The sequence below is a fragment of the Vigna unguiculata genome, chromosome 11 (assembly GCF_037176805.1).
Source record: "Vigna unguiculata cultivar grain cowpea cultivar isolate G323 ecotype 2 chromosome 11, ASM3717680v1, whole genome shotgun sequence".
Lineage (NCBI taxonomy): Eukaryota > Viridiplantae > Streptophyta > Magnoliopsida > Fabales > Fabaceae > Vigna > Vigna unguiculata.
In genome coordinates this window covers 46421633-46434942 of record NC_140802.1, presented here as the reverse complement: position 1 = coordinate 46434942, position 13310 = coordinate 46421633, and the positions used below count along the sequence as shown (strand labels likewise).

The window sequence follows — 13310 nt, the reverse complement described above, 5'->3', positions numbered from 1 at the left end:
TAAAGAAATCACAATTTCTTTAACAAAAAGTGTGATTATTAGGGACTATGATTATGAGTGACCTTAATTTGGTGGTTGTGCATATATTTTAGGAATAAAGTAGTAACGTGTATTCTAAAGTTTCATAAGAATCTTACTAGTTTATGTCATGCACTCATGCTCCTACCTTCATTTCCACAAAGACTATAAATATTAGAATCTTTTAATTAATTCACACTCTTTAAAACAGTTATATATATATATATATATATATATATATATAATCCCATAAACCAATTAAAATGATGAATTTAACTACTTTTTTTAATTATTACTAATATGCTAAATTAACCTTTACTATCAATGATTTTAAAATTCTATTTTAGCCATCTATTAACACAAAACATAGTTACTAATATTGTTTTATGGGAGTAGACGTGAAAATAATCCAAAATTATAAATAAATTGAGTGTATCTTATACAAAATATTGACAACTCTTTTCTAAAATGTAATCTATAATAAAAATTATGTAGGCAATAGTTAAATTAGTTGAAAATAATAAATTTATTAAAAAAAGTGTTCATATTCCAAAATTATTCTCATTATATTTAAAAATAAAGCAGTTGAGTGAAAGTTTAATATACATGATTTAGTAAAAACATACAAAATAATTAAAAGATATTTAGGAAAAAAAAATCTTATCATTCAATTGCAAAAGTCTTATAACTTGAATTTTAGTGTATTTAATATGTTATTAATAAAAATGAGACTGAAATTAGATTTATGAATAGGTTTTTAGAATAATTATAGTGAACAAAAAATATGATTAAAACTAATTGATACCTACATGAGATTATGCTAACAAATAAAATTATGCTTTTTTAAGCTTACACTGAATTTATGATGCATAAATAAATGCCTCTTCTATGTAGTATAAGTGGTGGACCAATCTTAATGATGATAGTGATTCTGGGATTTCTTAGCATTTAATGTAGTGTTACCAGATCCCAATGAATACTACTGAAAAAAACACTGTTATATTGTCATTAATGCAAAACGAAACCTAATATTTCATTTATTATTTTATATTACAAAGGACTAATTACTAAAATCTTAAATATAGTATTTGAGAAATGGTCAATAATTTTTTCTGGGATTTGCTTGATTTAAGAAAATATTGTCTTACTTTCGTCTATAATCCCTAAAAGTGTAAATTTATTTTATTTTCCCAGTTTAAAAAAATAATAGAATTTATTTATATCGAAAAATGAAAACGGAAATAATATTTATATAACTACTTATAAAAATAATACGTGGTAACATTACACTGTCCTCATTTTTTTTTCCTACAGCTCCATGAACTACTGACACTTAACTAATTTCCAACAACTCTGAACTAATATTTAACATATTTTCTAAATTAACACCCAAAAAGAATACTCCCAATAACAAAGGACCACGTGAATTTCTTTTTATAGTTGTAAGAAATTGAAGTCACAGATTTGAAGCTATAATTTCATAACTAACCTGAATTAATGAAATATAAATTTGAATATAAATTTTCTTGTTGTAAAGAAGGAAATGGCCTTTATTTCCTTAAGAGGGGAAAAAACACTATTTCGATGCAACATTTTAGAAAAATGATCAAATCAAACAGAATTTAAAAAATTATATAAAAGTGAATAAATTGTGTTAATGACACAATTTTAGTTTAAAATACTTTCATCAAAACTAAATTAAAAATGTATCATCCAAAAGTTATATCAGATTTGCATAACTTCAACTTAAATTTGCTCAGCACTAATATCATATCTTCCTAACATGACTTCTTCTCATATCTTATAAAATATTTATTTTTTATGTATCTCAATTTTCCTTTATTCTGTTGACTGCAGAACTACCGTCAAAATTATTGTCTTGATACCACGACCCTATCTCCAACCAATGGACCCTTTTTGTCGACCAACCAACACAAACCCCACATGATCAACCAGTACTAAAACAACATACTGATAACAAAAGTGTCACTTTGTCATGTATCATGACAACTGTATATTTTTACTCTAAATATAAAAAAACTAGTAAAATATTTTTCTATTTATGAATTCATCTAGCCATTTTTAATATGCAGCCCTCTCGTTCATTTATCAGTAGCACACATTGCACAAACTCAGAAATATATTGAGCTAATTACAGAGAAAATAAAGAATGAGGAAGAAGACAGTGAATATTTGTCAAATGAAAAGAACCAAAGTATTCACAAACTTGACAGCTTCTACAAAATATTAGGCAGCTGAGAATCCAATCTATGCTGCAATTCCCTGATTTTCAGAGCGAGTTCTGTCTTTTGCTCCTTGTAGCTCTGAAGCAAGTATTCTTTTCCTTCTATTACCTCTTTCAACTCACCCACTTGTCTTTTCAGCAATTCAACTCTCTCCTCTTCATCTCTTAGTTTTTCAGGGGACTCAGAATTACTCTCCCCATCAAGATGCCCATTTAAAAGACCATTTCTAGTCTCAACAGAAGTTGTAACTTTGGAAGATTTGTCATGGGGAATGTATCCAACACAGTGATCTGCAATTGCTTTTCTTAGCCTTTGGATCTCTCTCTCGGAATCAAATAAGTCCCTGTTTGTGGCATCAAGCTGCATTTGCAAATGTGAAGAAAGCCCCATCTGGGCATTGAGTGAATTTTGCAATTCAGCCATTTGATCTTGCATTTCTAGAATCATGTCATCTCTTCTCTTCAACTGTTGCCGCAGTTTCTGAATGACTTCTCTCTTACTAAAAATATCAGAACCAGATTCTGATACACACGGTGAATCTGAGCAGTTTGAATGGTGGAATGGCTTTGAAGGCAATTCAAGATGATGCTCAGGGGAGCATGCCCACACAGCACCATTTTCCTTGCTAAATTCAGGAGCAACAGCAGCAGCAGGAACAGTCACCAATGGTAGAGCTCCATCAAACTCATTCAGCATCTGTCCATTTGGTGGGCACTTTAGTTCCATGGTACCACCAGTTCCTATCCAGAACCAGAACAATATCACATTGATACTTAAAATCTACGTAAGACACAAATTGAAACAGAATAAGAAGCTTAAATATTTAGGGCTTGGTAGCATCCCTGAAAAGGATAAACCGTAAAAAAGAATAATATCACACAGAATGTAGAACCAGATTCACAAACTATAGTGATCAATTATTTCCAAATTACTCATTTACAATGTTTACACCATCTCTGACAGTGCTGTCAACTTCAAACGAAAGTCCATCATCCTGTTAAATTCGGGTTTACTTTACTTTAAATATCTGAACTATTTGTGTAGTTTGTATCTCTTTGCTGGTAAAGAAAAAAAAAATCTGATGATATGATACCAAATAAAAGGTTTTATCTTCATAACTGCAAGCAGAGAAAGTCAAGTATCAAGTGCCATAGATCCCTGAATTGCTTCAGGATGTTTAGCTCATCTGCCTAATTAGAACATGGGCATGTCCATTCCCACCCTATCATATGAGTGCAGGTAAATAACTTGCATTTTGACACCACTTCATACATCTCCAACTTCAGATGGAAATGCTGTTTATTAGTAGAACATGTAATGATCACATTCAATAGTAACGCTAGTGACATAAAACTGGAAGAAGAGATAACCAATAAATATGATGAGAACAAAACTAAATGTTTCACTGACACGCTCTTAACACTTGATGCAGAGAAAATAGACTAATACAAAGAACATAATTAACAAGTCTTAGCAGATAATAATAATAATAATAATAATCTCAGCGTCCTACAAACACAATATCAATAATCATCCAACGTGATTCCAAATTCAGATACAAAATCTCGTCAAAAAAATAAATCTTCTAAATAAGAAAAGTACTACACAGCCCAACAACCAGTCATCAAAACTCAGCAAATAAGAATAGTATTTGAAGCACATAGTAAACAACCTGAGATGCAAGTGAAGCATCCGTGATTATCTTGCATTTGGGAATATCCATTAGTCTGCAAAAAATAGTCTGCCGATTTCTTTGTGCTGGAGGATTTTCCATTTCCTGAAGCATCAAAAGACATGAAGTTAGAATCCACTTAGACCAAAACAGATATCCAATTTGACTACAAAATATATTTTCACATCTTCATCAAAAGGGAGGAGAAATACAAAAACAGGAAAAATGGTGCCCCCAACAGAGTACATAAGGACCTTTCTGAATGGAAGTTGCATTCTGCTTGGGTTTGGAGTCAAGTGCCTGCTTCAACTTGTAACCAAGGCGAATGGATAAGGTACTCAACAATGCACCAGCAGCAAAAATAAGCCAGTTAGGCCCTTCAACTTGAGTAGTACCATTTGCCTTATGACCTCTAGAAACCCCATTGGCATGTGGTTTCATTTTAAAAAGCAGAAACAAAAATGTTCTGGGTTGTCCAAGAAGAACCTACACAAACAAATACCAAAATCTCATTACCTCCAAAACACACACACACACATAATATAGAATTTAAAATTTTCATTACTACATTAATATCACCTTCTGACATTCACCATAAAAAAAATAAAATTATCCATTTATATTCATTAGTTTTAATATATTAATATTAATATTTCTTCTTCAGAAACATTAACCCCTCTCCTAATCCTAACCCCCTTTTCTTTTTTTCCCCTATCTATTTGGGGCTCACTCCACCGCCACCGTTTCCCTACAAAACTCCAAAAAACTGCAGACACAGATTTTCGTTTTCTGGCATCGATAAAATTTCAGACACATTGGCACTTGTCGGTTCGACACCTTCGAAAAACCCAAAAAACAGAACAGGAAATTTCCCACAAAGATCTCAACCATACCCATTCCTTAAACCCTTGTCATATTTTTCTTTTCTCTCCCATTTTCTACCTCAGATCAAACATCATCGCCACCCAATCACGACACGTCCCACCGAGAGCAGTGCCAGTTTTCCAAAATCCAAAATATAGAGAAAAAAAAAATCCAACGATAACAACAAAAAGAAGAAGAAACAAAGAGACAAAGAAAAAGAAAAGTAGAAGAAGAAAATCAGAGATAGTAAAAAGAGAGTACCTTATATTTCTACGAAAACATGGTAGTGAAGGATGAATAGAGAGTGAGAGTGGAAGAAGAAGAAGGAAAAGTGAGAGGGTTTTTGTTCATAGCGGCTAACCAACTGAGTCAAGAGACAGTGGCTGAGAAAGAGAGAGAATGGGTTTCCCAAAAAGAAATATTTGACTGGTAAAAAAGAAAAACAAAAAAAGATGAAATTTAATAATAAATAATAAATTAATTAATACAATATACATACATGTATATGCAAAAAGAAGAATTTGGTTACCCCTTCCACGCCACCTTCAACATCCTCAACATACCATACTTTATTCCATCTGTCATACACACACATGATCTCAATAATATTCTTCTTCTTTTTTTCTTTATTATTTCCCAATTTTCACCAAAACCCCAAATTTTACCACCTAAACATTTCATGTGTTGTATAAATAAATAAATAAATATATATATATATATATATATATATATATATATATTTTGTTTTCATAATTTAAAAAGAAAAATAAAAATTTTAGGACTGTGTAACGGTTTCCACAGTAAAATAGAATTTTGGGATATGTCATAAGATACCTTTAATCCAATCTATTTATGTATTAAAAAAATATAATGTCAATTTCATTACAGGAATAAGCGGTTATTACTCGTAATTATTTTCGAAACTTTGAAAAACAATTGGTCATAAAAAATAATGAATATTAATTAAAATTTGGACAATGATATTCCAATTTTTTAACAACCATCTTTATTCTTGACCTGATTTGAATTATTAACCAATATACAATTTTTTTAAAAATAATTAATGATCTATCTTAAGTCACGATAGAGTGTAAAAAATGAGAGTCAATAAATTGAAGTTAAAGTATAATTTTCGTTAGAATTTAGATGGTGTTTGTATAAAAAGTATTCTCTTAAAAGTTGTAACTATTTTAACAAAATGGGATTAAAGGTATTTTATTTAAGCTTGATAAAAAAAAGTTGATAGCACATTAGATTTTTTTGAGAAAAAATATTTAGGAAACAGACACGGCTTAAGACAAGACTATGCTGCAAGTGAAAAAAAAAACAAAGAAAAAGGTGAATAGTGATGCAAACTTTTATGTTTTTAAATAAATACTACTAGGATATTTTATTTCAAATATCAAATAATTTTAATTTGTAAACTTATGATGATTTATTAATTATTAACATAAACTATTATACCACTCTATTGAAAAAAACATTTTTTTAAAGAAAAATAAACTCTTGGTGTTAAAATATTAGAACAATTAATGTCAATTTTTCTTAACAATATAATTTTCTCCAATACCTGTATACAAAATGGTCATTTTTTGTTCATGATTTCACAAGTTTAAGTCATTACATAACTAAAGTCTTCCTATAATATTTTGAAAATATTGTTAATCCAATTGAAATAAAGTTAAATAATATTCATTTTGTTGTTAATTATTGTATCTTCTCATACATTTTGTTCACCCTCTTTCTTCTCAACTACCATTCTGAGTCATTTAGAGATGGTCCACACACTCCCCAACTATACACTTGGTCAATATTGAAGATTTACAATTCTTATACAATTTATTTATCAAAAAAATACATTTTCCTTTTTAACATTATCTGTCATAGTTCAATAGGGTTTAATTATGGTTATTTAATAAAAATTTGTAAGAAAAAAAATAAGAAACTTATTTATACTTCATTTGAATTCAATAATAATTTTATTAAATAATGTAAATTAAGATTATTTTTTGGTAGCAGGAATATAACTTATCGGACATAAAAATTTAATTATATTGTTACATCGAATGATTTTAAGAAATGTTAAAAAAATTCAGCTCAAAACAATAATTTTCTTTTACTTGTTTAAAATTAATTCACCCTCAAAATTTAAATAGGGAAAAGTCGAAATCAATATCATTTTCAACCAATAAAACATAAATTATGTAAGATTAAGTCCAGAAGAGAGAGAAAGAAAAAGAAAAAGAAAAAACAAAGGCCATAACATCTTCCTTCATTCAATTGAGATACCCAAAATATTTGTGAAAAAAAAATAAAAGAATAAGAAAAAAAAAACAGTGAGGCCGAACAAACTATAATACAACAAGAAATAATATAGTATTTTTTTTCCGTTGTGGTAGCCTAACAAATTATGGATAAAGTAGAAGACAAATGTTATTGGACAAAAGAACCATAAGCTTAAAAGAATATTTATTTTTAAAAAATAATGATATTTTGACTACTAATATTTACTTTTAAAAAATGATAACTTTCTCTTATAATATGAGGTATCATTTTTAAAATAATTTTAAAATATTGAGAATAAAAAAATAGAAAAAATGAAAAATTATTTAGAAAATACACTTCTTGTCGTGATAGAAAATTGTCAAAAAATATTTTTTTTTAATAAAAATAATTATATGAAAAGAAGGATAATGTAAGAAAAGATGTTACGTGAAAAAGATACTGATATTTTAACTAACACATTTTTTCTTACTGCTATTTAATATTACTCCTTATTATTATTATTCATTTTTTCTTAATTTTTAAAATCTAAAAGTTATTTTTTTTAAAACTATTTTATTTTTATAAGAATTGTCAAACGTCCAAGACTATTTTTCTTATATGAAAAATAATGTGATATATCTTTCTTGATATTATTTTTGAAAAATGTTGGTTGCACGTGTAAGGATTATAAGAAATTAAGATAGTACTATCATTGGGTTAAAGTCAATCAACCTTAATTACTTATAAATGTTAATATAATTACCTTATTTGTTATATACAAATATCATTACCTCATTTGTTATGTTTATCATTGCAGTAAAATAAAGTTGTTATTTATAAGCATTATTATTTGTTAAAACTTATAAACTTTTATTTATATATAAATATTAGAAAGTAGATTTAAGTTTGATTTATTTTTACAAAATTAATTAATAAAATAAAATTTGTCTTTATTTATATATCATAAATTGATTATATTATTTTAGTGATATGAAAATTTCAATATATTGATATGACATAAATATTTCATTCGTAAAACTATATTTATGTGAATAGTATAATAGTAGCCGAAAAATTGGTAGCATAACAAATTTAATAAATCTAATTAAAATGGAGTATGATGTTATATAAAAAAAATGAATTTAAATTAGTTTATATTGACAAAAATACTAACTTTAATGCTTGTTCTAATTCTAATAGTATAGATGTATCTTATATTTAATCAATAAAAGATCTCTAATAGTTACAAAATATAATTAATAAAAAAATATATGATATAGACATAAGATATTAATTATCTATTTTCACAATATATTATCCTCACACTAACTGTTCATTTTATTTGTATATATGATTTGTTTTATTGTTAAAGTTGATTACTTGTTTTGGAGGTCCATAGAAAGCTAAAAAGTTAGAAATTAAATTAAAAAAGCACACACATTAGCAATATAATATTGGTTATGATCTTTCTAGTCATAAAAATAATAATAAATGTATTGGTGCAATGACAGTTGTCTTAACTTATTTTTATTATAAAAATCATCGTTAGTAATGTTAATGACATTGACACTTAAATCTCTCAACTATTTGTTTCTTTATAAACATTTTAGAGATCTAATCTTCACTAAAATTTGGACGTATTTTATATTTAATTATTAATTATTAGTTATCATATATATATATATATATATATATATATATATATATATATATATATATATATATATTATAGAAATATTATTCCCAAAAACTACTAAAAATAAATTTGATTAACATTAGAAACTCCTTTCCCAAATCCACTTGTGAATAATAAGAATTTAAATATAACTTTGATTATAATGGTATATAAACTAAATCAAATAATTCGAGATAAACACAAAATATGAAGTACAATTACTGGTGATTTTTTTATTTGCACCATTATTGGTGCCTTAGTGGAGGCTGAACGAGAAAAATTAGCTTATATAATCTTCAATTTGATGTCATTTCACCCCTTTCACTCTCAATGGGTTTCTCTTATTTTTTTTTTATTTCAACTATCAAAATAAATGATTTCGAAAACAAATAAATATAATATTCTGCATGCCTTCACTTATTTATCGAGGCTTTCTACATGTAATGATCACAAACTTAATCAAACCCTTCTTGTATCCTTTTATCATCAATGGCATAGCCAAAGCTCCTTTAATGGTTTTCACTCCTGCAAAAAAACAAAAAACAAATAATCAAATTAAAAACACTTCAACAAGAACAGTGATGTATTGTGAGGTAGATGAAAGTTGGTGGAATAAGTAATCTTTCCTTTTACTGCATAATTGTATTTAAAAATTCATTAATTATTGGTTCTCTTATTTCAACTGTAAAACAACTTGTGATAAAATAATTATTGGTTCGAATTTCTTTGATTGGCATAAACATAACTATATAACTTGAGAAAACAAGAGACTAGCAATAAAATAATCTTTTATATGTTAAATTAACTACAATAAAGTTAAATTTTATGTTTTTAATTTTTTTCTATTAACCAATTTCAACCGATGAAACAATTTTTATATACATTATATAATATGTATAATAATTAGGTCATTTTCTATGCTTATTATTTAATTAGGGGGCCTACAAATATATTGACATGTATGCATGAACATGGAAGAAAAGGCAGGGAAAATTCATTAATGATAATCTCCTTTCACACTTTATTTTCTTCAAATAATTTAGTCTTCGTTATTCTAAGATAACATAATTTTCTGGTAAACCTCACGCACAGTCGCAAATATCTTAATCTATTAACAAGCAAACTAATAATTAAATATCGAACATACGTAAACAATTGTATGCATAAATATCGTTAAGAATCATAAATAAATAACTGACTTTCTATATAAACTGAAGTTTATCAACCCATAATTTAATTAGTTATACAAGTTTTATTATATTAACTTCTTGAACAATTATTTTATGTCATAACTAGATTTATAAAGAGCTTTTTGTTCATATTTTTTAGAAAACCGCTAAGTTTAATTATTGAAAATGATCCATGAATGTTGAGCTTACCACTGCGCAAAAGTGAAGTGAGGCCATTCCATGTTAACGCAGAACGTATCACTGCTGGCCAAAATGGAGCAACAAATGGAGACCAATCTTCTGACTTGATATCCTACATATATATATATATATACCAATCATGCATCTTATAGTAGCAACACAACTTCAACTCTTTCTTATTGTGTGTATGTATGTGTTGAAAGTTTTACATGAGCTAGAAATAAAGGTAATTTTATAGTATATAAATTAGGGATGATAATGCGGGCCGGTCTGGTCTGTTTAGACTCGACTCGCACATCACAGGTTGGCCCGTTCTGTCCTGCACAATTTATGCAGACTGTAATTATTGGCCCGTTCCACACATCACTTGGCCTGTGGGTATATAGGCTGATCCACTTTTTTTTTTTTAATGTTTATGATAAAACTTTCAATGTTTAAAAATGGAGAAACTTTAAGAAGTTCACAAAATTAAGTAAAGACTTTGGGGAGTTGAATGATAAATTGATAATTCAATATTTTCATCATATTTATATTCATACTACAATATACACTATGTATTTTTTAAATTTTAGCACATTAAAAACATACATAATACTTGTCTTTTCCAGTTATACAAAAATTTGGAACATTAATGCAAGAGTCCATAAAAAAGTAACTAATATATATAAGTGCATGTTTTTTTTATGTGGGCTTATGCAGGCGGGCTACTGCGGGCGGGCTACTGTGGGCCTGCAGGTTTAATATCCTGGCTCGTCCCACATTTTTTTTTACAGGTCTACGAGTCGGCCAACGGACCAGATCCATATTATCATCTCTAATATAAATGAATACAAATCTCATCTTACAAACTGACTTGTATCGTTACTTGGAATGAGTGGAGAACACAAAGCTTTCAAATTACTGAAAAACCTCAAGAACTACACTTAATTTACCTGAAGTGACAGTGATTTAAGCAAATTGATATAATCAGAAGCTGAGCACCAGGCTGGAAGATAAAACGCATCACAAATCTTCTTCAACAGATCTTGCTCCCATGGTTTTAGGGATTGTTCGTCAGGGCCAAGATCCCTGTGGCACCATGTTACTATTATTATGGTGCCACCTGGTGCTGCTACCCGAGCCAACTCTCCAACAAACTGTCAGTGGCATGTGAAATAAACATTAATTCGATCATGGTTAAGGTTTAACCATTGTTCGAAGTGAGATTAGTCACAAGTAAAGCATATATATAGTGGAAGAGAAAATTAAATTGAAACCTTAGTTTTGTCAGGCATATGCTCTCCACTCTCCATGGACCACACCAGATCAAACTGTCCATCAGGGAATGGTTGCTGCAGAGCGTCAGCGACGTGAAAAGAAACCTGCAATCACAGAAACAAGGAAACAAATATTTTATTTTATGTTAATCATGTTATATTATAATAGCTCCATGTGCGTAGATTCCATAGAAGTTATCAAGAACTTTGAAAAATGCGTAAAGTAGATCTAAAACAGATCAATTTCAGAAATTAAGACCTTGTGAGCCAATCCTTGAGCTGCAGCAAGAGAATTAGCTCTTTGAGCTTGAACGGAACTGAGAGTGATGCCAACGCTGGTTGCCCCAAATTTCTGGGCCAAGTATCTGGAACTGCCCCCTATGCCACACCCAACATCAACTATTCTCTTCGGCCATTTCGTACGTTCCTCTAACCAAATACAAAAACAGAATAACAGTCGGTAACATACACAATTTTCATGTTTTCAAATCAAGATCCAAATTATTAGTTAACATGTTATGAACGTCTTTTCTGGTCTGGATAAATAATTTTTTTTCGTTAACACTTTCACGAAAAAATTAAAATGGATTTGTTTATAAACTAAAACTAACTTCTACCAAACTAAACATATAATTCTTTAAAAAATATATATAAAACTAATCGTGCATATCAATTCATGCATAAGTTTATTTTAATTTTTTTTCTTGTCCACAACAGTTGAAAAGTTCATTTAATCACACCAAAAAAAATCATTGTGGTGGATATTCAGAAACTCTAGGAGCTAAAGAAGCTCAGCCACCGTCATTCTGACTCTCATTTTGTTTTATAAAATAATTGAAAAAAAAAACGAGATTAAAGTGATAGATAGATAGTGAGTTTTTTTTTTTATCAACTATTTATAGATAGTGATTGATTTGTGATTTATGGAAAGAAACTAATAACCTAACGAGTACAGTTATTAAAAAATAAAAAAGAATGTTAAAAAGTTAATTTTAAGGTTAATTAATTTTATATAATCGGTTTGAGAAATATATATATATATATATATATATATATATATATATATATATATATTGTGTATGTAACTAGACATTAAAAAATTGTGGATGACTTTAAGTTTAACTTTTAAGACTGACTTCTAAGATATAATTTGTATTTGTATATATATTATGGATTTTTACCTTATTTTTAAGCCAAAGTAAGATTTTGAAAGATGAAAACATAAATAAAAAATAAACATTTGTATCGACATAAAAAAATTAACGTTATAGATGTAAAATAAAATATACAGAGACACTAAAATATCATATCCCGTGTACCAAACAATGATTTAATCATAAAAGAAAACCCCCGAGAAACATGTGGAAGGGGGACACAATGAAAAAGACCATGACAAACAGTAGTGAAAAGAAAAAAAAAGGTAGACGACACCATCTTCTAAAAAAAGACTAGGAATAAGGCATCGTCAAGCAAATTTCATGATGAAAACTTGGTTTTTGAATCAAACCAAATCACGGCATGCGCTGTATGTAGATGTGGATTCGTTTTGAATTCCAACAGTGTTTTGAAAATTCGATTTCGAAATCTAACAGTGTTTGAATGAACACAGTGAAGTTGAAACTAGAACTGTAATGAAAAACGAAGAATACCAGAAAGCGAAGCAAAACGAAGCGACTCTTCGATCATTCGGATCTGAGCAGCGCGATGATCCGAAACCGAAACGGTGGAATCCGGGTCGTAGAAGCCATGGTGCATGTGGTCGCCCCAAATGTTCTCCCATATGGTAGAGGACTCGTCGTAGAACTCAGCGATTCCCTTCTGCAGTTTCTCCTTCTCCTTCTCGTGCTGTTCCACTGCCATCTCCTTCTTCGTATAGCAGTAACCGCTGGAGAAAATAACTCGTGAGTGAGTGAGTGAGCGAGTAACGCATATGATGCCATATTT

At 28.8% G+C, this 13310-nt stretch overlaps 2 protein-coding genes across 2 annotated transcripts; both read right to left on the bottom strand.

Moving 5' to 3' along the window:
- Positions 1–2050: 2050 nt before the first annotated feature.
- LOC114170038 (uncharacterized) lies at positions 2051–5220 on the bottom strand. Its single transcript, XM_028055506.2, has 4 exons — positions 5062–5220; positions 4191–4422; positions 3937–4041; positions 2051–3004 (listed from the first exon to the last, which is right to left on the bottom strand). The coding sequence occupies exons 2-4, from the start codon at positions 4375–4377 to the stop codon at positions 2256–2258; spliced, it is 1041 nt and encodes a 346-aa protein (XP_027911307.1). The 5' UTR covers positions 4378–4422; positions 5062–5220; the 3' UTR covers positions 2051–2255.
- Positions 5221–8948: 3728 nt separating this feature from the next.
- LOC114168461 (gamma-tocopherol methyltransferase, chloroplastic-like) lies at positions 8949–13290 on the bottom strand. The gene is made up of 6 exons (XM_028053285.2): positions 13016–13290; positions 11626–11795; positions 11367–11471; positions 11043–11246; positions 10120–10222; positions 8949–9265 (listed from the first exon to the last, which is right to left on the bottom strand). The coding sequence occupies exons 1-6, from the start codon at positions 13224–13226 to the stop codon at positions 9162–9164; spliced, it is 897 nt and encodes a 298-aa protein (XP_027909086.1). The 5' UTR covers positions 13227–13290; the 3' UTR covers positions 8949–9161.
- Between the last annotated feature and the right edge of the window lie 20 nt (positions 13291–13310).